At 46.1% G+C, this 26492-nt stretch overlaps 1 protein-coding gene across 3 annotated transcripts in view; it reads right to left on the bottom strand.

The window, feature by feature from the left end:
* Positions 1-6263: 6263 nt before the first annotated feature.
* LOC122924157 (engulfment and cell motility protein 3-like) overlaps positions 6264-26492 on the bottom strand; it is a 71455-nt gene continuing 51226 nt past the window's right edge. For 2 of the 3 annotated variants that reach the window (XM_044275095.1, XM_044275094.1), the window contains exons 3-7: positions 21587-21699; positions 14737-14841; positions 7342-7424; positions 7192-7269; positions 6264-6584 (exon numbers count right to left, since the gene is read on the bottom strand). In XM_044275095.1, coding sequence (XP_044131030.1) covers positions 6372-6584; positions 7192-7269; positions 7342-7424; positions 14737-14841; positions 21587-21699 — 592 coding nt within the window. In that variant the 3' untranslated portion in view covers positions 6264-6371. Of the gene's footprint in view, positions 7270-7341; positions 7425-14736; positions 14842-21586; positions 21700-26492 lie in introns of all 3 variants that reach the window. The other variant, XM_044275093.1, reaches the window with a different exon arrangement.

Genomic DNA, 26492 nt, shown 5'->3' with positions numbered 1-26492 from the left:
ACTGTCATAGCTATCATCCAGCCGTGTCTCAGTTATTACCACTGTCATAGCTATCATCCAGCCATGTCTGTTATTCCCACTGTCATAGCTATCATCTAGCCGTGTCTCAGTTATTCCCACTGTCATAGCTATCATCTAGCCGTGTCTCAGTTATTCCCACTGTCATAGCTATCATCCAGCCGTGTCTCAGTTATTCCCACTGTCATAGCTATCATCCAGCCGTGTCTCAGTTATTACCACTGTCATAGCTATCATCCAGCCGTGTCTCAGTTATTACCACTGTCATAGCTATCATCCAGCCGTGTCTCAGTTATTACCACTGTCATAGCTATCATCCAGCCATGTCTCAGTTATTCCCACTGTCATAGCTATCATCTAGCCGTGTCTGTTATTCCCACTGTCATAGCTATCATCCAGCCGTGTCTCAGTTATTCCCACTGTTATAGCTATCATCCAGCCGTGTCTCAGTTATTACCACTGTCATAGCTATCATCCAGCCGTGTCTCAGTTATTACCACTGTCATAGCTATCATCCAGCCGTGTCTCAGTTATTACCACTGTCATAGCTATCATCCAGCCGTGTCTCAGTTATTACCACTGTCATAGCTATCATCCAGCCATGTCTGTTATTCCCACTGTCATAGCTATCATCTAGCCGTGTCTCAGTTATTCCCACTGTCATAGCTATCATCTAGCCGTGTCTCAGTTATTCCCACTGTCATAGCTATCATCCAGCCGTGTCTCAGTTATTCCCACTGTCATAGCTATCATCCAGCCGTGTCTCAGTTATTACCACTGTCATAGCTATCATCCAGCCGTGTCTCAGTTATTACCACTGTCATAGCTATCATCCAGCCGTGTCTCAGTTATTACCACTGTCATAGCTATCATCCAGCCGTGTCTCAGTTATTACCACTGTCATAGCTATCATCCAGCCGTGTCTCAGTTATTCCCACTGTCATAGCTATCATCCAGCCGTGTCTCAGTTATTACCACTGTCATAGCTATCATCCAGCCGTGTCTCAGTTATTACCACTGTCATAGCTATCATCCAGCCGTGTCTCAGTTATTACCACTGTCATAGCTATCATCCAGCCGTGTCTCAGTTATTACCACTGTCATAGCTATCATCCAGCCGTGTCTCAGTTATTACCACTGTCATAGCTATCATCCAGCCGTGTCTCAGTTATTCCCACTGTCATAGCTATCATCCAGCCATGTCTCAGTTATTACCACTGTCATATCTATCATCCAGCCGTGTCTCAGTTATTCCCACTGTCATATCTATCATCCAGCCGTGTCTGTTATTCCCACTGTCATAGTCCTTCTCACACATCACTAATTCCAGTTCCCCGGTTTATTAGTCAGGCATCTGGCATTAGTATACATACATTTGAGAGGTTTATGTATATTTTTTACCCTACACCTTTCCTTCTGAACTGTTCTAGTCCCTCCTTCCATTCCTCCCCCCCCCCCCCAGTCTCTATCTGCCCTATCTTCCCCTCCTATAATGTAATTTCCCCCCCTAGTTTAAACACTCCTCCAACCTTCTAGCCATCACCCCCCCCCCCCCCCAGCACAGCTGCCCCTTCCCCATTGAGGTGCAGCCCGTCCCTACGATAGAGCCTGTACAGAGAAGTCGGCCCAGTTCTCCAGGAACCCAAACCCCTCCTTCCTACACCAGTTCTGGAGCCACTTGTTCACCTCCCTAATCTCCCGCTGCCTTTCTTGTGTGGCTCGTGGTACCGGCAGTATTTCGGAAAACACTACCTTTGAGGTCCTTGCCCTAAGCTTTTGACCTAAATGCCTAAAATCATTTTTAAGGACGCTCCACCTACCCCTAACTTTGTCATTGGTTCCGATATGGACCATGACCGCTGGGTCTTCTTCCAGCCCCTCCCAGTAATCTGTCAACCCGACCCGCGCTGTGTCGAACTCTAGCGCCAGGAAGACAACACACTGTTCGGCGATCCAGATCGCCCTATCTGTACCCCTAATAATGGAGTCCCCCACTACCAGCACCCGTCTGCTCTGCTCTCCTGGTCCCCTGCTTACTGGAGCTGACATTCCCCTGACTAGCAGAGGAAGTGTCCGGCTGCGGCAGTGCTGTCTCTGAACTGACATCTCCCTCATCTGATAACCGTGCAAACTTGTTGGGGTGTGTCAGATCAGGGCTAGCCTCCCTGGCACACTTCCCTCTACCCCGCTTTCTAACTGTTACCCAGCTAGCTACCCTCTTTCCTCTACTTTCCTCAGCCTCCTTGCTTTCAACCCCCCCCAACTACCCCAAAGAGTGCTTGCTTAGTGAGCAGAAAACTCTTTTCCAAATTGTCAAGGCTTCTCAGTGTTGAAACTCGGCGGATTAGATACTCAATTTGTGATTCCAAATAGGTAATTTGCTTACATTTTGAACAATGATATACACCCTTGAAAGGCTGTTCCAGAACTGCATACATCAGACAAGATGTGCACTGGACGGCGTTGTCAATAATGGGATTACACAATGAAAGCAAAAAAATACAATATAATGCAGTAATAAACTGATTTACTGAAGTATCTGAATCTGAAGTCACTTAATCTAAAGTCGCACACTTATACAAACACACACTGTAATCAAACACACAGAGAGAAAGACATAACATAGGAGTTAGCTATGCAACACAAAGAGGCTAGCATCTCCCCTAGTGCACAGGCCAAGAGAGGTCTCCATGGAGTCGTGCCCCAGGTCAGACATATGGACTGCCCGTTGTGTAATCACAAATGTGCTTTGTATAGCTCTTAACTTTAGACCTCAGATCAGAGCTTCACCCACTCCGTGAACACTCGCGTAGCACTATGCCGAAAAACAGCCGCACAGCACTGAGGCTTCCTATGATGTCACCTGCCAGTGCCGAAAATATCGGATAGTAGTTAAGGACTCACTCGTGACCGGAGGGACTCTGAGTGTCTGGTCTCCCGGCGCACACAGAGTGGAGGAGAAAGGAGCAGCTGCACTACACACCGAGGCTCATCTTGTAGCGTTCCCGTCCTCGCATTTGAAAAATAGGCATATTAAAGAAAAAAGCCGCCTCTGTCTGCCTCCACAGCATTGCCATGAGAATAACCTCTCCACACCTGGAAGGGACAGGAAGACACTGAGGGGTAGCCAGAGAAGGGGCAGATTCATTCTTCCTGTCCCTACCTGGTTGGAGGAGGGTCATCTCTCATGGTAAAGTTGTGGTGGAGGATAAAAGAGAAAATATCATGTACCTACATATATCTGTATCCTTATACATCATATGAGCATCCCTGATACCGTATGTATAACACTGTGTACCCACATTATATACACACACTCACCTAAAGAATTATTAGGAACACCTGTTCTATTTCTATTAATGCGATTATCTAGTCAACCAATCACATGGCAGTGGCTTCGATGCATGTCGGGTTGTGGTCCTGGTCAAGACAATCTCCTGAACTCCAAACTGAATGTCAGAATGGGAAAGAAAGGCGATTTAAGCAGTTTTGAGCGTGGCATGGTTGTTGGTGCCAGACGGCCGGTCTGAGTATTTCACAATCTGCTCAGTTACTGGGATTTTCACGCACAACCATTTCTAGGGTTTACAAAGAATGGTGTGAAAAGGGAAAAACATCCAGTATGCGGCCGTCCTGTGGGCGAAAATGCCTTGTTGATGCTAGAGGTCAGAGGAGAATGGGCCGACTGATTCAAGCTGATGGAAGAGCAACGTTGACTGAAATAACCACTCGTTACACCCGAGGTCTGCAGCAAAGCATTTGTGAAGCGGATGGGCTACAACAGCAGACGACCCCACCGGGTACCACTCATCTCCACTACAAATAGGAAAAAGAGCCTACAATTTGCACAAGCTCACCAAAATTGGACTGTTGAAGACTGGAAAAATGTTGCCTGTCTCGATTTCTGTTGAGACATTCAAATGTTAGAGTCCGAATTTGGCGTAAACAGAATGAGAACATGTATCCATCATGCCTTGTTACCACTGTGCAGGCTGGTGGTGGTGGTGTAATGGTGTGGGGGATGTTTTCTTGGCACACTTTAGGCCCCTTAGTGCCAATTGGCCATCGTTTAAATGCCACGGGCTACCTGAGCATTGTTTCTGACCATGTCCATCCCTTCATGACCACCATGTACTCATCCTCTGATGGCTACTTCCAGCAGGATAATGCACCATGTCACAAAGCTTGAATCATTTCAAATTGGTTTCTTGAACATGACAATGAGTTCACTGCACTAAAATGGCCCCACAGTCACCAGATCTCAACCCAATAGAGCATCTTTGGGATGTGGTGGAACGGGAGCTTCGTGCCCTGGATGTGCATCCCTTAAATCTCCATCAACTGCAAGATGCTCTCCTATCAATATGGGCCAACATTTCTAAAGAATGCTATCAGCACCTTGTGGAATCAATGCCACGTAGCATTAAGGCAGTTCTGAAGGCAAAAGGGGGTCCAACACCGTATTAGTATGGTGTTCCTAATAATTCTTCAGGTGAGTGTATGTATATATATATATATATATATATATATATATACAGTCATGTGAAAAAATTAGGACACCCTTTGAAAGCATGTGGTTTTTTGTAACATTTTTAATAAAAGGTTATTTCATCTCCGTTTCAACAATACAGAGAGATTAAAGTAATCCAACTAAACAAAGAAAACTGAAGAAAAGTCTTTTCAAGATCTTCTGTAAATGTCATTCTACAAAAATGCCTATTCTAACTGAGGAAAAAGATAGGACACCCTCACATGTATTCCCTCTTAAATTGGCTCAGATCTCACACAGGTATATCACACCAGGTGCACATAATTAGTAGATCGTTACTCTGCATGTTGAATGAGGCTTGCCCTATTTAAACCTCAGACATTTCGTTTGGTGTGCTCCTGACTGTTGAAGTGAGAGTGAGCACCATGGTGAGAGCAAAAGAGCTGTCAGAGGACTTCAGAAAAAAGATTGTAGCAGCCTATGAGTCTGGGAAGGGATTTAAAAAGATCTCAAAAGATTTTGAAATCAGCCATTCCACTGTCCGGAAGATAGTCTACAAGTGGAGGGCTTTCAAAACAACTGCCAACATGCCCAGGACTGGTCGCCCCAGCAAGTTCACCCCAAGAGCAGACCGCAAGATGCTAAAAGAGGTCTCCAAAAACCCTAAAGTGTCATCTCGAGAACTACAGCAGGCTCTGGCTACTGTTGATGTAGAAGTACATGCCTCTACAATCAGAAAGAGACTGTACAAGTTTAACTTGCATGGGAGGTGTGCAAGGAGGAAACCTTTGCTTTCCAAGAGAAACATCGAGGCCAGACTGACATTTGCCAGAGATAAAGTTGACAAAGACCAGGACTTCTGGAATAATGTTCTTTGGACAGATGAGTCCAAAATTGAATTATTTGGACACAACAGCAGAGGACATGTTTGGCGTAAACCAAACACAGCATTCCAAGAAAAGAACCTCATACCAACTGTGAAGCATGGAGGTGGAAGTGTCATGGTTTGGGGCTGCTTTGCTGCAGCAGGACCTGGTCAGCTCACCATCATAGAATCCACGATGAATTCTACTGTGTATCAGAAGGTGCTTGAAGAACATGTGAGACCATCAGTTAGAAAATTAAAGCTGAAGCGGAACTGGACCATGCAACATGACAATGACCCAAAACATACTAGTAAATCAACCAAAGATTGGCTGAAAAAGAAGAAATGGAGAGTCCTGGAATGGCCAAGTCAAAGTCCAGATTTGAATCCCATTGAGATGCTGTGGGGTGACTTGAAAAGGGCTGTACGTGCAAGAAACCCCTCAAACATCTCACAGCTGAAAAAGTTCTGCATTGAGGAGTGGGGTAAAATTTCCTCAGACCGATGTCGAAGACTGGTAGATGGCTACAAGAACCGTCTCACTGCAGTTATTTCAGCCAAAGGAGGTAACACTCGCTATTAGGGGCAAGGGTGTCCTATCTTTTTCCTCAGTTAGAATAGGCATTTTTGTAGAATGACATTTACAGAAGATCTTGAAAAGACTTTTCTTCAGTTTTCTTTGTTTAGTCGGATTACTTTAATCTCTCTGTACTGTTGAAACGGAGATGAAATAACCTTTTATTAAAAATGTTACAAAAAACCACATGCTTTCAAAGGGTGTCCTAATTTTTTCACATGACTGTATATACACACACACACACACACACACAACTTTGTCTAGTTTTGGGGTCCATGTCTCCTATTGTACAGAGGAGCACACAGAAGATCTGCTGCTCTTAACATATTTATTATCAGATGTGGACACAGACAGAAGCCAAAGTGTCCCTCTGCCAGGTGCTGGCATGTTCTGTGCTCGGTCACGGGGCCCCAGAGGGACATTCAGGCCTCTGTGGAGGTGAATTGGTAGCAGTAGTCATAATTCTTTGGACGTGGGGGGATGGCTGGAGGCTGCTCTGGGATTGGGATGTTTTCCAGGTCCAATAACCGCAACTTGAGTTCAGTATTCAGCAGGAGATCAAGGTCAGTGCGCGTCCGCTCACTGGGCATTTCTCGACCCAACAATGAATTCAGCCCATCAAGCCACAGGCAAAACTGCAGATAAATGAAATGAAAGAAGATCAGCAAAGTACAGGAGCCATATCCAAGACCCGCCACCATAATCTGCAGGCCGCCATAGGCACTGGGACTGTGAAAGGTCTGCACAGTGAATCCTTGTTGAAAAGATGCTTTTTACAGATTGTGCCATTATGTGTGTGTGTGTGAGGCTTCTTGGCTGTGGGAGCTTTTGTTCTCCGTGAACCACTAGTCCAGGCCACAGGACCCACTAGACACAACCACAGTAGGGCCAGATCTGGGGTGTGTAGCCCTCCACTTGTATACTTGCCTAGTTTAGTAAAAGAATGTCAGAAAGGTATGAGAGGTAAACAGTGCACATTTTGTAAATACCCCCCCCCCCCCCATTCTGCACCTAGTACTCCTATATACATCTCATGTTAACAGTTGCTGCATCTCTCTTTGATATAAGGGAATATCCATCACTCCGCCTAATGGCGGAAAATGGATGGTCTCTGTGCAATGGGAAGAAGTTGTCTTGGTTCAGAAGCAGACATTCTCTCACAAATGATTACAAGTATCCCGCCATTGCTGCATTCAGTACTATCACTCCTGATCCAACATTCATGAAAACAATAATCCTTACGTCAGTAGAAGAAGGTGCAATGAAGTTCAGGCAGCTGTCTACATCATAGCATATAGAAAATGCCTGTTCCATGAGGTCCTGCAAGAAGAGGCACAACATTCAGTATAAGCTTTGGTGCCCCTCACACCCTAATCGTGACTCACAACTCACCCTATTCTGCTTCCCAGAATTCTTCTCCTTCATGTGTGGACAATCCTTTCCCGTTAACACAGATTTTATATCTGCAACTGAAACTGAAATACAGATGTAAACATCTTCAGAGCATTATAAACCGATATATACAGGCCAGATCCCACCTCCCCACATGACATAACCAGACATCTGATCCAACTCCCCACATGTGACATCACCAGACATCTGATCCAACTCCCCACATGATACATCACCTGACATCTGATCCCACCTCCACACATGTGACCGTCACCTAACCAGACATCTGATGTCACCTCCCAACATGTGACATCACCAGACATCCGATGCCACCTCCCCACGTGACATAACCAGACATCTGATCCCACCCCCCCCCCTACATGTGACATAACCAGTCACCTGATCCCCCCTCCCCACATGACATTACCAGACATCTGACCCCACCTCCCCACATGTGACATAACCAGACATCTGATCCAACTCCCCACATGTGACATAACCAGACATCTGATCCAACTCCCCACATGTGACATCACCAGACATCTGATCCAACTCCCCACATGATACATCACCTGACATCTGATCCCACCTCCCCACATGTGACCGTCACCTAACCAGACATCTGATGTCACCTCCCAACATGTGACATCACCAGACATCCGATGCCACCTCCCCACGTGACATAACCAGACATCTGATCCCACCCCCCCCCACATGTGACATAACCAGTCACCTGATCCCCCTCCCCACATGACATTACCAGACATCTGACCCCACCTCCCCACATGTGACATAACAAGACATCTAATCCCACCTCCCCATATGTTTTTTAGCATAAGGTGGTAGAAATTAGATCAACAGATTTTATTAATATCAAGGACAAAAGGTATAAACATCAGGTCGTTATACCTAACATAGTAACATAGTTTATAAGGCCAAAAAAAGACATCTGTCCATCCAGTTCAGCCTATTATCCTGCAAGTTGATCCAGAGGAAGGCAAAAAAAAACATGAGGTAGAAGCCAATTTTCCCCACTTACGGGGGGAAAAAAATCCTCCCCGACTCCAATCAGGCATCAGAATAACTCCTTGGATCTACAGCACATCTCTGGTAGCTATAGCCTGTAATATTAATAACACTCCAGAAATACATCCAGGCCCCTCCTGAACTCTTTTAATGAACTCCTCAGGCAGAGAGCTCCATAGTCTCACTGCTCTTACAGTAAAGAGTCCATAGTCTCACTGCTCTTACCGTAAAGAGTCCATAGTCTCACTGCTCTTACAGTAAAGAGTCCATAGTCTCACTGCTCTTACCGTAAAGAGTCCTCTTTTATGTTTGTGTACAAACCTTTCCTCCAGACGCAGAGGATGTCCCGTTGTCACAGTCACGGGGATAAATAGATGATGGGAGAGATCTTTGTACTGACCCCTGATATATTTATACATAGTTATTAGATCTCCCCTCAGTCTTTTTTTTTTTTTCTAAAGTAAATAACCCTAATTTTGATAATCTTTCATGATACTGTAGTCCACCCATTCCAGTTATTACTTTAGTGTGAATGCGCTCCTATTTTATCTTGGGATTAGCATTCTTTTGCACTTTTGCCCTTCCTATCAAACAGACCACCTTGATTAGGTGGAACATATACACTCACCTAAAGAAATGTTTAAGAACACCTGTTCTATTTCTCATTTAATACGATTCTCTAGTCAACCAATCACATGGCAGTGGCTTCGATGCATGTAGGATTGAGGTCCTGGTCAAGACAATCTCCTGAACTCCAAACTGAATGTCAGAATGGGAAAGAAAGGCGATTTAAGCAATTTTGAGCGTGGCATGGTTGTTGGTGCCAGACGGCCGGTCTGAGTATTTCACAATCTGCTCAGTTACTGGGATTTTCACGCACAACCATTTCTAGGGTTTTCAAAGAATGGTGTGAAAAGGGACAAACCTCCAGTATGCGGCCGTCCTGTGGGCGAAAATGCCTTGTGGATGCTGGAGGTCAGAGGAGAATGGGCCGACTGATTCAAGCTGATGGAAGAGCAACGTTGACTGAAATAACCACTCGTTACAACCGAGGTCTGCAGCAAAGCATTTGTGAAGCCACAACACGCACAACCTTGAGGCGGATGGGCTACAACAGCAGAAGACCCCACCGGGTACCACTCATCTCCACTACAAATAGGAAAAAGAGGCTACAATTTGCACGAGCTCACCAAAATTGGACTGTTGAAGACTGGAAAAATGGTAGACATTCAAATGGTAGAGTCCGAATTTGGCGTAAACAGAATGAGAACATGTATCCATCATGCCTTGTTACCACTGTGCAGGCTGGTGGTGGTGGTGTAATGGTGTGGGGGATGTTTTCTAGGCACACTTTAGGCTCCTAGTGCCAATTGGCCATCGTTTAAATGCCACGGCTACCTGAGCATTGTTTCTGACCATGTCCATCCCTTCATGACCACCATGTACCCATCCTCTGATGGCTACTTCCAGCAGGATAATGCACCATGTCACAAAGCTCGAATCATTTCAAATTGGTTTCTTGAACATGACAATGAGTTCACTGTACTAAAATGGCCCCACAGTCACCAGATCTCAACCCAATAGAGCATCTCTGGGATGTGGTGGAACGGGAGCTTCATGCCCTGGATGTGCATCCCTCAAATCTCCATCAACTGCAAGATGCTATCCTATCAATATGGGCCAACATTTCTAAAGATGCTATCAGCACCTTGTGGAATCAATGCCACGCAGCATTAAGGCAATTCTGAAGGCAAAAGGGGGTCCAACACCGTATTAGTATGGTGTTCCTAATAATTCTTCAGGTGAGTGTAGGTGTGTTTGCTCCTCCTCTCATCGGCTGCTGTATGCACATAGAGGTCACTTGTAGCAACACACCATATGTGCGGGGTCTGCGCTCCTGAACATAGATGCCTAATAGCATAGGTAGGTTAGCGTAGGACACGCCTGAGTTGAAACCACCTTGGTGGGGGTAGGTGGGCACAGATGTGTTTTGATCAAAATATATTGGCTAAGAGTCTCAGATTTTATCATATCAGAGAGAGGGCTTAGTCCATATATAATGTTTACATCTTATCGGTTAGTGCATTATTATCTTTTTTCTTTCTGTGATTTTCCTTATTACTTTAGTTGCCCTCCTCTGAACCCTCTCCAGCACTGCTATGTCTGTCTTGTTCACAAGAGCCAAGAACTGTAAACAGTACTCCATGTGTGGTCTGACTAGTGATTTGTTCTCATCACGGGCATCTATGCCCTTTTTGATGCAATCCATTATCTTATTGGCCTTGGCAGCAGCTGTTTGCTGTTCACTAGGGTTACCCTAACCCTAATTCCTAGGTCCTTTTCCATGTCAGTGTTACCCAGTGTTTTACCATTTAGAATGTATGGGTGACTTGCATTATTCCTTCCCATGTAAATAATCTTACATTTGTCAGTGTTAAACCTCATCTGCCACTTATCTGCCCAAGCCTCCAATCTATCCAGATCCCTCTGTAGCAGTATACTGTCCTCTGTAGTGTATATATACACAGTATACTGGCCCCTGTAGTGTATATATACCGTATGCTGTCCTTTGTAGTATATATACTGTCCTCTAGTATATATACAGTATACTGTCCTCTTCCGTGTTAATTGCTTTACACGGTTTAGTGTCATCTGCAAAAATTGATATTTTACTATGCAAGTCTTCTACAAGATCATTAATAAATATATTGAAGAGAATAGGGCCCAATACTGACCCCTGTGGTACCCCACTAGTGACAGTGACCCCTCCAGTACTGACCCCTGTGGTACCCCACTAGTGACAGTGACCCCTCCAATACTGACCCCTGTGGTACCCCACTAGTGACAGTGACCCAATCTGAGTGTGTACCACTAATAACCCCCCTCTGTTTTCTATCCCTCAGCCAGTTACTTACCCACATACAGACGTTTTCTCCCAGCCCGAGCATTCTCATTTTATATACTAACCTTGTATGTGGTACAGTGTCAAATGCTTTGGAGAAGTCCAGATACACGACATCCATTGATTCGCCGCTGTCACGTCTAGAATTTACCTCCTCATAGAAACTGATTAAATTAGTCTGACATGACTGATCCCTCATGAAGCCATGCTGATACGGCGTTATTTGCTTATTTTCATTGAGGTACTCCAATATACCATCTCTTAGAAACCTTCAAACAGTTTACCCATAACAGATGTTACACTTACCGGCTTATAGTTTCCGGGCTCTGTTTTTGGACCCTTTTTTAATATTGGCACCACATTTGCTATGCGCCAATCCTGTGGAACATTCCCTGTCAGTATAGAGTCCGCAAATATCAGAAATAAGGGTCTGGCTATGACATTACTTAATTCCCTTAGGATACGGGGGTGTATGCCATCTGGTCCTTGTGATTTGTCTATTTTTATCTTTTTAAGACACCGCTGTACTTCTTCCTGGGTCAGGCAGGGCACTTTTAATGGGGAAATTTACTTTTACATTCTGCATTTCATCTCACAGTTTATTTTCTTCAGTGAATAGAGTGGAGAAAATTTTTAATAGCTTTGCTTTCTCCTCGTCGCTCTCTGCAACTTCCCCCTCATTGCTCTGTAGAGGGCCGACACCTTCAGATTTATACTTTTTACCATTTATATAATTGAAGAACATTTTATCGTTAGTTTTGCTCTCTTCAGCAATTGATCTCTTGGTCTATAGTTTGGCTGCTTTTATTTGTATTTTACATATTCTATTTTTTTTTCCTTATAGTTTTTCAATGCTTCCTCGCTAGCCTCCTGTTTTATAGATTTTAATGCTTTCTTTTTATTTCTATTTAGCCACTGTGGTTTTTTTTCTTGTTCCTTAACCTTTTATTCCCATAAGGTATGTACCTCTCACAATTAGATTGTAGGATGCTTTTAAAAGTATCCCATTTTGTGGCTGTATTTTTTGTTTTGATGACTTTGTCCCAGTTAGTTAGACCTATGGCCTTTCTTAGTTGGCTAAATTTTGCTTTTTTGAAGTTTAGTATTTTTGTTTCTCCCTGAAGAAACACTGTTTTGAATGGCAATTGGAATGTTATTCCTTTCTGGTCACTATTTCCCAGGTGTCCCCGAACCTGCACATCTGTTGTTCTGTCAGGTCTATTGGTTAATACTAAGTCCAGTATGGCCGTCCCTCTAGTTGGGTCCGGAACCAGTTGGGAAAGGTAATTGTCTTTGGTTATTGACAAGAACCTGTTTCCTTTATGAAATGTACAGCTTTCAGTTTCCCAGTCTATATCTGCGGAGTTCCCCCATAATAACGACCTCATTATGATCTGCCGCCTCGTTTAGTAGCAGATTTTCTGTGGACTCTGGTATATTAGGTGGTTTATAATAAACTCATATTAGTATTTTATAATAGTTTTTGCCTCCATGTATTTCTACCCACAGTGACTCCACATGTTCATGTCCCTCATACCTGTATTCCCATTTTCTTTTACGCTTTATGCCTTTTATCTATTTTTATTTAAAAAATTGACATTAGCGCCACCAGCCTGTTTTTCGATGTTAAGATACAAGATTATCACGGTACACATAAGGATCTCCCGTCTGAGAAGGGTACAGAATCAATTACATGCGACAAGCTGATACCAGTGTTGTGCCTGATGCACAGCCATATCTGGTAAGCATCCTTATGTAATATCACCAGACACCTGGTCATTATGAACGGCAGGAAAGGTTGAAAAGGTGCGTTGAAACTACTAAAAATAAAAATGGACTTTATTAGGATCAACATGTGCTACGTGTTCTGGGATAGGACTTTCCCCTTCAGGTATCTCCTCACTTGGGACATCACCAGCCACCTGATCTCACTTCCTCACATGTAGCATGAGCAGACAGACACCTAATGTATGTTTAACACTATTGAAAGTGTATTTCCTTCTCAATGCAGCTCTCATTACAATAATAGCAGTTCCTTATACAGACAGGCAGCTCTCATTATAATAATGCTGACTAGAAACTAGGTAAATGTATATATAGTCACCCTTCAATATGATGTCACCCAACCTCCTGTCCTTCATACAGATTATACAGCTAATTCTATTTAACCCTTCAACTATCAAACCCTAACCTACAACACATTTCATGGACCAATGAACTTAGGTATTAAACCCTTTCCTGACGAGGCAATTTTTCAGTTTTGTTTTTTACTCCGTGCCTTCCCACAACCATAACTTTTTGATTTTTTTGTTCACATAGACGTATGAAAGCTTGATTTTTGCAAGAAAGTTGTACTTTTTAATTGCATTATTCAATATTGCATACAATGTAATGGGAAGCTCGAAAAAAATCCAAATGTGGTGGAATTAGAAAACAAAAATGCAAATATGCCACAATTTTAGGGGTTTTGATTTTAAGGTGTTCCCTATGTGCTAAAACTGACCTGTTCCCTACATTCTCCGGGTCAGTGCGATTACAACGTTACCACATTTATATTGTTTTATGGGTTTTGCTTTTAGTGTTCACTATGAGATAAAACTGACCTGTTCCCTTCATTCTCCGGGTTAGTACAATTACAGTGTGAGGCCTCATGCACACAAACATATTTTCTATCAGTGTCCGTTCCTTTTTTTTGCGGACCGTATACGGAACTATTCATTTCTATGGATCCGCAAAAAACACGGAAGTTATGTCAGTGTTTCCATTCCGCAAATAGAACATGTCCTATTATTGTCCACATTGCGGACATGGATAGGGCTGTTCTATTAGGGACCAGCTGTTCCGTTCCGCAAAATACTGAATGCACATGATGTCATCCGCATTTTTTGAGGATCCGTTTTTTGCAGACCGCAAAATACATACGGTCGTGTGCATGAGGCCTTACCACATTTATATAGTTTTATGGGTTTTGTTTTTACAGTGTTCCCTATGAGATAAAACTGACCTGTTCTCTTCATTCTCCGGGTCAGTACGATTACAGTGATACCACATTTATACTACACTGGATACAAGATGAGATACATCTAGCCTGGATACAAGATGAGATACAGTCTGTAGCTAGGATAGAAGATGAGCTATGGCCGCTAGCCTAGATACAAGATGAGATACGGCCTCTAGCCGTTTGATTGGCAATAAATGTAGCAACCCAAGGAACTGCTGTAATTTGGCGGAGACATTGCTGGGAAACCCTTGCTGTGTGGAGGTCTCATCAGTTGAAGACCACTGCAGACTCTCATGCTGTTAGTTAAGAATGGGACATTCAGGTTGCAGAGAGCGCAGATCAGCAAACCTGGAAGACCAGACTCATCAGTCCATCCTGTTTGCCCTGATGTTGCAGTGTGTATCTTCTTACAGAAAGTTGCAAATGTCAGAATACATAAAGCGACAACTCGGTATGTTCTACTTACTTTTCTGTGGAAGCATTTCAATGGGTGGGTTGTTGATGTTGTCTTCCAGATCTCCATAGTGCAGGACTTTGTGGTTTGGAGAGAGACGACAAAACCACAATTTATCTGAAAGAAGGATATTAATAACCCTAAGCAGCTATGGTTTATGTCAATATGAAATCACAGACACATAGGGGTTCAGCATAGCTTCAAATGGAGGCCTGGTACACCTATGTTCATGAGGCCTCATCTAACATAGGAGGTCATTTATTAAGAAATATACTCCACTTTTTTGCATATTTAAAGGGGTTATCCAATTTCTCAACCCCCCCTCCCCCATGTGCCGGGCCCCTCACCGGTAATATACTTAACCTGCTCCCGGCACCGCTCCTGGTCGCCGTACCGCTGGTGCTGCTTTTCCCTGCACATGGATGAGAACATCCAGTGTCAGGGGGGGGACGAGCCGTATGCTAGGGAGGCTCGTCCCCGTCTGCCATTACATAACTTTGGCCTGTGCCTCTACATAACTTTGGTACATTAACTGCCAGGGCATGGGGATTAAGACCAGCGTATAAATTGCCGGTCTTAATAAATGACCTCAATTGTTTATAAGGCTAAAAAAAAGGACTTTGTCCCTCCAGTTCAGCCTGTTATTCTGCAAATTGACAAAAAAAAAATAAAAATACGAGGTAGAAGCCAATGTTTCTCATTTTAGGGGGAAAAATTCCCCCTGACCCCAATCGTGGAAATCAGAATAATTCCCTGGATCAACAACCTCTACAGAAATCTATGACCTGTAATATTATTACACTCTAAAAATACATCCAGACACCTCTATTAGTGAGTTCCATAGTGTCACTGCTCTTACAGTAAAGAGTCCCTAGTCTCACTGCTCTTACAGTATAGAGTCCATAGTCTCACTGCTCTTACAGTATAGAGTCCATAGTCTCACTGCTCTTACAGTAAAGAGTCCATAGTCTCACTGCTCTTACAGTATAGAGTCCATAGTCTCACTGCTCTTACAGTACAGAGTCCATAGTCTCACTGCTCTTACAGTAAAGAGTCCATAGTCTCACTGCTCTTACAGTATAGAGTCCATAGTCTCACTGCTCTTACAGTAAAGAGTCCACAGTCTCACTGCTCTTACAGTAAAGAGTCCATAGTCTCACCGCTCTTACAGTACAGAGTCCATAGTCTCACCGCTCTTACAGTATAGAGTCCATAGTCTCACTGCTCTTACAGTACAGAGTCCATAGTCTCACCGCTCTTACAGTATAGAGTCCATAGTCTCACTGCTCTTACAGTATAGAGTCCATAGTCTCACTGCTCTTACAGTAAAGAGTCCATAGTCTCACTGCTCTTACAGTACAGAGTCCATAGTCTCACTGCTCTTACAGTAAAGAGTCCCTAGTCTCACTGCTCTTACAGTATAGTCCATAGTCTCACTGCTCTTACAGTATAGAGTCCATAGTCTCACTGCTCTTACAGTAAAGAGTCCCTAGTCTCACTGCTCTTACAGTATAGAGTCCATAGTCTCACTGCTCTTACAGTAAAGAGTCCCTAGTCTCACTGCTCTTACAGTATAGTCCATAGTCTCACTGCTCTTACAGTATAGAGTCCATAGTCTCACTGCTCTTACAGTATAGAGTCCATAGTCTCACTGCTCTTACAGTAAAGAGTCCCTAGTCTCACTGCTCTTACAGTATAGTCCATAGTCTCACTGCTCTTACAGTATAGAGTCCATAGTCTCACTGCTCTTACAGTAAAGAGTCCCTAGTCTCGCTGCTCTTACAGTATAGTCCATAGTCTCGCTGCTCTTACAGTATAGAGTCCATAGTCTCACTGCTCTTACAGTACAGAGTTCCATAGTCTCACTGCTCTTACAGTATAGAGTCCATAGTCTCACTGCTCTTCCAGTAAAGAGTCCATAGTCTCACTGCTCTTACAGTATAGAGTCCATAGTCTCACTGCTCTTACCGTAAAGAGTCCATAGTCTCACTGCTCTTACCGTAAAGAGTCCATAGTCTCACTGCTCTTACAGTAGAGTCCATAGTCTCACTGCTCTTACAGTATAGAGTCCATAGTCTCACTGCTCTTCCAGTAAAGAGTCCATAGTCTCACTGCTCTTCCAGTAAAGAGTCCATAGTCTCACTGCTCTTCCAGTAAAGAGTCCATAGTCTCACTGCTCTTCCAGTAAAGAGTCCATAGTCTCACTGCTCTTACAGTACAGAGTCCATAGTCTCACTGCTCTTACCGTAGAGAGTCCATAGTCTCACTGCTCTTACAGTATAGAGTCCATAGTCTCACTGCTCTTACAGTAAAGAGTCCATAGTCTCACTGCTCTTACAGTAAAGAGTCCATAGTCCCACTGCTCTTACAGTAGAGTCCATAGTCTCACTGCTCTTACAGTAAAGAGTCCATAGTCTCACTGCTTACAGTAAAGAGCCCATCGTCTCGCTGCTCTTACTGTAAAGAGCCCATCGTCTCGCTGCTCTTACAGTAAAGAGCCCATAGTCTCACTGCTCTTACAGTAAAGAGTCCATAGTCTCACTGCTCTTACAGTAAAGAGCCCATAGTCTCACTTGTATGCAAAGATGGAGAAGTGTGTATTTGCGGTTCAGGAAGTGCAATTCCAGGGTTACCTACTCTCATCTTCAGGTTTTCGTATGGATCCAGAATAGGTCCGTGCTGTGTCGGACTGGGATCGACCCAAAAATCTGAAAGCGCTCTTGCAGATTTTGGGGTTCACCAATTACTACCGTAAATTAATTTAATTAATTAAAACTTTAACGGACATGACTAGGAAAGGTTCGGATGTCTCAGTCTGGTCTGATGCGGCATTACAAGTGTTTTCGGTGGTGAAGGAATGTTTTGCTTCTGCTCCTATACTTGTGCAACCGGATGTGTCACAGCCATTCATTGTGGAGGTTGACGTGTCCGCTGTAGGGGTAGGATCAGTCTTATCGCAGGGTCCTTCACCTAGTAAATGGTGCCCATGTGCATTCTTCTCTAAGAAACTCTCGACTGCAGAAAGGAATTATGACGTGGGTAATAGAGAGTTGCTGACCATTTAGTTGGCTTTTGAGGAGTGGCTTCATTGGTTGGAAGGAGCAATCCATCCCATTACTGTGCTTACTGACCTCAAAAACCTGGCTTACCTGGAGTCGGCTGAACGACTGAACCTTAGGCAGGACAGATGGTCATTGTTTTTTACAAGATTTAATTTCATCGTCACCTATCGGCCTGGGATTAAGAACGTCAAGGCTGATGCTTTGTCACGTAGCTTTCCTGGAGGGGGTGATTCGGAAGATCCTGGTCCGATATTGTCTGAAGGGGTAGTTATATCCGCCCTATATCCAGACCTTGAGGCAGAGGTCTTGGAGGCCCAGGGAGATGCACCGGATTCTTGTCCTCCGGGAAAGTTGTTTGTCGCTTCTGAATTACGTCACAAGGTGTTTGAGGAACATCACTGTACGGTTCTCACAGGACACCCTGGGAGCAGATCCACTGTCAATCTCATCTCTCGCAGATTCTGATGACCGGGGTTGCGTAAGTGTGTTGAGGACTATGTGTCTGGTTGTAGTACTTGTGCATAAGCTAAAGTGACACATACCCGGCCTTCCGGATCTTTGCTTCCTCTGTCCATCCCGTCCTAACCGTGGATGGTTGTTGATCGCTTTAGTAAGATGACGCACCTCATAGCCAAGTCTACCTAATGCTAAAACTCTTGCACATGTGTTTGTCAATAACATTGTGAAATTACATGGTATTCCTTCTGATGTGGTCTCGGATCGTGGCACTCTGTCTGTTTCCAAATTCTGGAGGGTGTTCTGTACTCGTCTGGGGGTACAATTGTCTTTCTCTTCGGGCTTTCATCCTCAGTCGAACCGACAGACTGAATGCACTAATCAGAATTTGGAGACTTATTTGAGATATTTTGTCCCTGAGAACCAGGAGGAATGGTCTACAAAAATAACTGTAGACAGGAGTCCACAGATAAGTCGCCGTTTTTGGGGGCATATGGGTTCTGGTATACCTGAAGAGGAACTATTTTCCTCTTTTTGTCATCTTTTTGGTGGAGAATTCAAAATAATCTAAAAAAAAAAAAAAAGGGCAACAAGTATAAATGTATGGCTGACAAGAGACGTATGAATGGTCCGGACCTGAGAGTGGGTGATTCAGTGTGGCTGTCCACAAGGAACATTAATTTGAAAGTACCTTCTTGGAAGTTGGGTCCAAGGTTTATTGGTCCATATAAGATCACTGCCATTATTAACCCGGTAGCCTTTCGTCTTGAACTTCCTCAGGCTTTAAAGATTCATAATGTGTTCCATAAGTAGTTGTTGAAGAGATATGTTGAACGGTCCTCCTTGCCTCCCGCTCCTGTCATGGTTGACGGTAATCTGGAATTTCAGATCGCCGGGATAGTTGACTTCTGAATTCTTCGTAGATCCCTCCAGTATCTCGTTCACTGGAGAGGTTACGGACCCAGAGGATGTGGGTTCTAGCGGCCAACGCTAATGCTAATCGTCTGGTGAAAGCCTTTCACAGGTCTCATCCGGATAAAGTCAGTCCTGGGTGTCCGGAGGCCACCTGTAGAAGGGGAAGGGGGGGGGGGGTACTGTCATGGTCTCTCCTATGAGAGGGGTCAGAAGATCTAAGAGACTGGCTGCACGTGATGTGATCCGACAGCCTCTTTGGCTTCACTTGTTTCTATGGTGTTGCTGGGGATGACCACACCTCTTGTCTCAGGTGTAGCTTAAGTGGTCATTCCCACTCCTCTATTTAGTCTGGTCTCACCCATCATGCTATGCGGTTGATAGCTCTTTCTGGTTGTGAATGTGCTGGTGTTTGGTTCTCCTCTGAGTTCCTGCTCATCTGCTTTCTTCGGAGTTAAGTGTCCTTTTCCCTTGTTTTTTGTATTCCCCTGTCTTTTGTTATTGGGCCTGAGGGAGCCTCCTGTTCCTTCAACTGGGAAGGAACAGGTCGTCTTTTGTCCCGACACTATTTACAGGGCCATTTAGGGTAAGATTAGGCTCTAGGTTCCTGCGTATGAGCTTTCCAACCCTTGAGGTCTGTTCATACTGATAGTAGTCAGGATTCAGGGTAGGGATTCACTAGGTGGTGACCTTTCCCTAGTTTCCAGGCCTGGTACCTCTTCCCTTCCCTCCTGTGTTCGGTGTGGAGATTACTACCCACACGGCGCTGTGACAACTGTCCTCTGTAGTATATATACAGTATACTGTCCTCTGTAGTATACATACAGTATACTGTCCTCTGTAGTATATATACAGTATACTGTCCTCTGTAGTATATATACAGTATACTGTTCTCTGTATATATAGAGTATACTGTTCTCTGTAGTATATACAGTATACTGTTCTCTGTAGTATATATACAGTATTGAATATATTTATTGAAAAGCATGGGGCCCAATACTGACCTCTGTGGTACCCCACTGGTGATAGTGATCCCTCTAATACTGACCCCTGAGGTACTCCACTAGTGACAGTGACCCAATCTGAGTGTGTACCATTAATAACCCCCCTCTGTTTTCTATCACTGAGCCAGTTACTTGCTCACATACAGAAATTTGCTCCCAGTCCAAGCATTCTCATTTTATATACTAACCTTTTATGCTGATCAGTATCAAATGCTTTGAAGAAGTCCAGATATACGACATCCATGGACTCACCCCGGTCAAGTCTAGAACTTACTTCCTCATAGAAACTGATTAGATTAGTATGACATGACTGATCCCTCATGTAGCCATGCTGATATGGCATTATTTGCTTATTTTCATTGAGCTTCTCCAAGATAGCATCTCTTAGAAAATATTCACAGTTTACTCACGACAGATGTTAAACTATTAGAATATTGTATTTACTAAGCACCAATCCTGTGGAACACTCCCTGTTAGTATAGAATCCTTAAATATCAGAAATAAGGGTCTGGTCATGACATTACTTAATTCTCTTAGGATATGGGGGTGTATCCCATCTGGTCCCGGCGATTTGTCTATTTTAATCTTTTTAAGACGTCAATGTACTTCTTCCTGGTCAGACAGGGCACATTTAATGGGGAATTTGCATTCTGCATTTAATCTGACAGTTTATTATCCTCAGTGAATACAGTGGAGAAAAAAAAAATGTAATAGCTTTGCTTTCTCCTCATCGCTCTCTGCAACTCCTCCCTCATCACGCTCTAAGGGCTGTTTCACACGAGCGGATGCCGTGCGGGGCATCCGCTCCGTCAAAGAGTGCCAAGACCCGATGCAGACTGCAGAGGCACAGAGCATTAACATGATTCATAATGCTCCGTGCCTCTCTGTGACCTCACTACTACCAAATCACAGTTGTCACCATGATTTCGTAGTAAAGAGATCACAGAGAGGCACGGAGCATTATCAATCATGTTAATGCTCCGTGCCTCTGCAGTCTGCATCGGGTCTTGCCACTCTTTCACGGAGCGGATACCACGCACGTCATCCGCTCGTGTGAAACAGCCCTAAGGGACCCGAACTTTCCGATTTAAACTTTATACCATTTATATAATTGAAGAACATTTTGGGGTGAGTTTTACTCTCTCTCTGTCTCCAGCTTGGCTGCTTTTATCTGTCTTTTACAGATTCTATTTTTTTTCTTATAGCTTTTCAATGCTTCCTCGCTACCTTCCTGTTTTAGCGATTTAAATTCTTTCTTTTTGTCCCCTTTATATTTCTATTTATGTTATAATCTGGAGGTGGCTGCAGAGGTTGATTCAGGCCTGAGTCTATTAGACTTTGTGCAGCTTATGATTCATGAAAGATATTTATCACACTAGTGTTAAGTCATAAAGATGGTGCTCTGGGAAGAGAAGAGAAATACCGTACCCTGTCTTCGGCGGCTGCTAATCTTTCGGAACTTAGTTCCCTCACAAAGATAGTGAAGCCGATGCTGTCTGATCAGGTTCAGGAGCTCTGGCTGTAACTGCTGTCTTAGTTCCCTAGACAAACACAAGAAGGTGAGAAAGAAGCATCCAAGACGCACATCTGTGTGCTGTGCGAGTAGCGTAGAATCACATCTGTCCCTATGGATGTCACATGCACCAATCAATGCCCTTATAGAATGTTACCTGCACCAACCTCTTCCTGATGTTTATTACCTGAACCAATTTCAGCCTTTATGTTACATGCACCATTCTCTGCCCTTACAGATGTTACCTGCACAACCCTTACCCCTATAGATGATACCTGCACCAATATCTGCCCCAAGAGATGGCCGATGTTTAGTGCCTGCGGCAGCCTCTGCTGTATGGGTCTTACCTGCAGCAGCCTCTGCCCTATGGATTTTACCTGCAGCAGCATCTACCCTATGGATATTACCTGCAGCAGCCCTTGTCCTATGGATGTTACCTTCTGCATCCTCTACCATATGAACGTTATCGGCAGCACCCTCTGCCCTATGTAGGTTACGCAGTTACCTGCCGCAGCCTTTGCCCTATGGATGTTACCTGCCGCAGCCTTTGCCCTATGGATGTTACCTGCAGCAGCCTCTGCCCTATGGATGTTACCTGCCTCAGCCCTATGGATTTTACCTGCCGCAGCCTCTGTCCTATGGATTTTACCTGCCGCAGCCTCTGCCCTATGGATTTTACCTGCCGCAGCCTCTGCCCTATGGATGTTACCTGCCGCAGCCTCTGCCCTATGGATGTTACCTGCCGCAGCCTCTGCCCTATGGATGTTACCTGCCGCAGCCTCTGCCATATGGATGTTACCTGCCGCAGCCTCTGCCCTATGGATGTTACCTGCCGCAGCCTCTGTCCTATGGATTTTACCTGCCGCAGCCTCTGCCCTATGGATGTTACCTGCCGCAGCCTCTGCCCTATGGATGTTACCTGCCGCAGCCTCTGTCCTATGGATTTTACCTGCCGCAGCCTCTGCCCTATGGATGTTACCTGCCGCAGCCTCTGCCCTATGGATGTTACCTGCCGCAGCCTCTGCCCTATGGATGTTACCTGCCGCAGCCCCTGACCTATGGATGTTACCTGCCGCAGCCTCTGCCCTATGGATGTTACCTGCTGCAGCCTCTGCCCTATGGATGTTACCTGCCGCAGCCTCTGCCCTATGGATGTTACCTGCCGCAGCCTCTGCCCTATGGATGTTACCTGCCGCAGCCTCTGCCCTATGGATGTTACCTGCCGCAGCCTCTGCCCTATGGATGTTACCTGCCGCAGCCTCTGCCCTATGGATGTTACCTGCCGCAGCCTCTGCCCTATGGATGTTACCTGCCGCAGCCTCTGCCCTATGGATGTTACCTGCCGCAGCCTCTGCCCTATGGATGTTACCTGCCGAAGCCTCTGCCCTATGGATGTTACCTGCCGAAGCCTCTGCCCTATGGATGTTACCTGCTGCAGCCTCTGCCCTATGGATGTTACCTGCCGCAGCCTCTGACCTATGGATGTTACCTGCTGCAGCCCCTGCCCTATGGATGTTACCTGCCGCAGCCCCTGACCTATGGATGTTACCTGCCGCAGCCCCTGCCCTATGGATGTTACCTGCTGCAGCCTCTGCCCTATGGATGTTACCTGTCGAAGCCTCTGCCCTATGGATGTTCCCTGCCGCAGCCCCTGCCCTATGGATGTTACCTGCCGCAGCCTCTGCCCTATGGATATTACCTGCCGCAGCCTCTGCCCTATGGCCTGATGGAACAGAGTGAAAACTCTGATCCTGCTACTAGATAAACTCATGGCTATTTTTAATAAAGACCAATTGAAAAAAATATTTTTACCTGCAGCAGCCTCTGCCCTATGGATGTTACCTGCAGCAGCCTCTGCCCTATGGATGTTACCTGCCGCAGCCCCTGACCTATGGATGTTACCTGCCGCAGCCTCTGCCCTATGGATGTTACCTGCCGCAGCCTCTGCCCTATGGATGTTACCTGCCGCAGCCTCTGCCCTATGGATGTTACCTGCCGCAGCCTCTGCCCTATGGATGTTACCTGCCGCAGCCTCTGCCCTATGGATGTTACCTGCCGCAGCCTCTGCCCTATGGATGTTACCTGCCGCAGCCTCTGCCCTATGGATGTTACCTGCCGCAGCCTCTGCCCTATGGATGTTACCTGCCGCAGCCTCTGCCCTATGGATGTTACCTGCCGCAGCCTCTGCCCTATGGATGTTACCTGCTGCAGCCTCTGCCCTATGGATGTTACCTGCCGCAGCCTCTGACCTATGGATGTTACCTGCCGCAGCCCCTGCCCTATGGATGTTACCTGCCGCAGCCCCTGACCTATGGATGTTACCTGCCGCAGCCCCTGCCCTATGGATGTTACCTGCCGCAGCCTCTGCCCTATGGATGTTACCTGCTGCAGCCCCTGCCCTATGGATGTTACCTGCCGCAGCCCCTGCCCTATGGATGTTACCTGCCGCAGCCCCTGACCTATGGATGTTACCTGCCGCAGCCCCTGCCCTATGGATGTTACCTGCCGCAGCCTCTGCCCTATGGATGTTACCTGCTGCAGCCCCTGCCCTATGGATGTTACCTGCAGCAGCCTCTGCCCTATGGATGTTACCTGCCGCAGCCTCTGACCTATGGATGTTACCTGCCGCAGCCTCTGCCCTATGGATGTTACCTGCCGCAGCCCCTGACCTATGGATGTTACCTGCCGCAGCCCCTGACCTATGGATGTTACCTGCCGCAGCCCCTGCCCTATGGATGTTACCTGCCGCAGCCTCTGCCCTATGGATGTTACCTGTCGAAGCCTCTGCCCTATGGATGTTCCCTGCCGCAGCCCCTGCCCTATGGATGTTACCTGCCGCAGCCTCTGCCCTATGGATATTACCTGCCGCAGCCTCTGCCCTATGGCCTGATGGAACAGAGTGAAAACTCTGATCCTGCTACTAGATAAACTCATGGCTATTTTTAATAAAGACCAATTGAAAAAAATATTTTTACCTGCAGCAGCCTCTGCCCTATGGATGTTACCTGCAGCAGCCTCTGCCCTATGGATGTTACCTGCCGCAGCCCCTGACCTATGGATGTTACCTGCCGCAGCCTCTGCCCTATGGATGTTACCTGCCGCAGCCTCTGCCCTATGGATGTTACCTGCCGCAGCCTCTGCCCTATGGATGTTACCTGCCGCAGCCTCTGCCCTATGGATGTTACCTGCCGCAGCCTCTGCCCTATGGATGTTACCTGCCGCAGCCTCTGCCCTATGGATGTTACCTGCCGCAGCCTCTGCCCTATGGATGTTACCTGCCGCAGCCTCTGCCCTATGGATGTTACCTGCCGCAGCCTCTGCCCTATGGATGTTACCTGCCGCAGCCTCTGCCCTATGGATGTTACCTGCCGCAGCCTCTGCCCTATGGATGTTACCTGCCGCAGCCCCTGCCCTATGGATGTTACCTGCCGCAGCCCCTGACCTATGGATGTTACCTGCCGCAGCCCCTGCCCTATGGATGTTACCTGCCGCAGCCTCTGCCTTATGGATGTTACCTGTCGAAGCCTCTGCCCTATGGATGTTCCCTGCCGCAGCCCCTGCCCTATGGATGTTACCTGCCGCAGCCTCTGCCCTATGGATATTACCTGCCGCAGCCTCTGCCCTATGGATGTTACCTGCCGCAGCCTCTGCCCTATGGATGTTACCTGCCGCAGCCTCTGCCCTATGGATGTTACCTGCCGCAGCCTCTGCCCTATGGATGTTACCTGCCGCAGCCCCTGCCCTATGGATGTTACCTGCCGCAGCCCCTGACCTATGGATGTTACCTGCCGCAGCCCCTGCCTTATGGATGTTACCTGCCGCAGCCTCTGCCTTATGGATGTTACCTGTCGAAGCCTCTGCCCTATGGATGTTCCCTGCCGCAGCCCCTGCCCTATGGATGTTACCTGCCGCAGCCTCTGCCCTATGGATATTACCTGCCGCAGCCTCTGCCCTATGGCCTGATGGAACAGAGTGAAAACTCTGATCCTGCTACTAGATAAACTCATGGCTATTTTTAATAAAGACCAATTGAAAAAAATATTTTTACCTGCAGCAGCCTCTGCCCTATGGATGTTACCTGCCGCAGCCTCTGCCCTATGGATGTTACCTGCCGCAGCCCCTGCCCTATGGATGTTACCTGCCGCAGCCTCTGCCCTATAGATATTACCTGCCGCAGCCTCTACCCTATAGATATTACCTGCAGCAGCCTCTGGCCTATGGATGTTACCTGCCGCAGCCTCTGTGCTATGGATGTTACCTGCAGCAGCCTCTGCCCTATGGATGTTACCTGCAGCAGCCTCTATCCTATGAATGTTATCCGCAGTACCCTCTGTCCCATGTAGGTTACGCAGTTACCCGCAGCAGCCTCTGCCCTATGGATGTTACTTACCACAGCCTCTGCCCTATGTAGGTTACGCAGTTACCCGCAGCAGCCTCTGCCCTATGTAGGTTACGCAGTTACCCGCAGCAGCCTCTGTCCTATGATTGTTACCTAGAGCAGCCTCTGCCCTATGGATGTTTCCTGCAGCAGCCCCTGCCCTATGGATGTTACCTGCAGAAGCTTCTGCCCTATGGATGTTTCCTGCAGCAGCCCCTGCCCTATGGATGTTACCTGCCGCAGCCCCTGCCCTATGGATGTTACCTGCAGCAGCCCCTGCCCTATGGATGTTACCTGCAGCAGCCCCTGCCCTATGGATGTTACCTGCAGCGGCCTCTGCCCTATGGATGTTACCTGCAGCGGCCTCTGCCATATAGATGTTACTTGCAGCAGCCTCTGCCCTATAGATGTTACCTGCCGCAGCCTCTGCCCTATAGATGTTA

This window comes from Bufo gargarizans, unplaced genomic scaffold (assembly GCF_014858855.1).
Source record: "Bufo gargarizans isolate SCDJY-AF-19 unplaced genomic scaffold, ASM1485885v1 original_scaffold_872_pilon, whole genome shotgun sequence".
Taxonomy (NCBI): Eukaryota; Metazoa; Chordata; class Amphibia; order Anura; family Bufonidae; genus Bufo; species Bufo gargarizans.
Note: the sequence above shows the minus strand (reverse complement) of the source record. Positions and strands in the feature narration are given on the sequence as shown.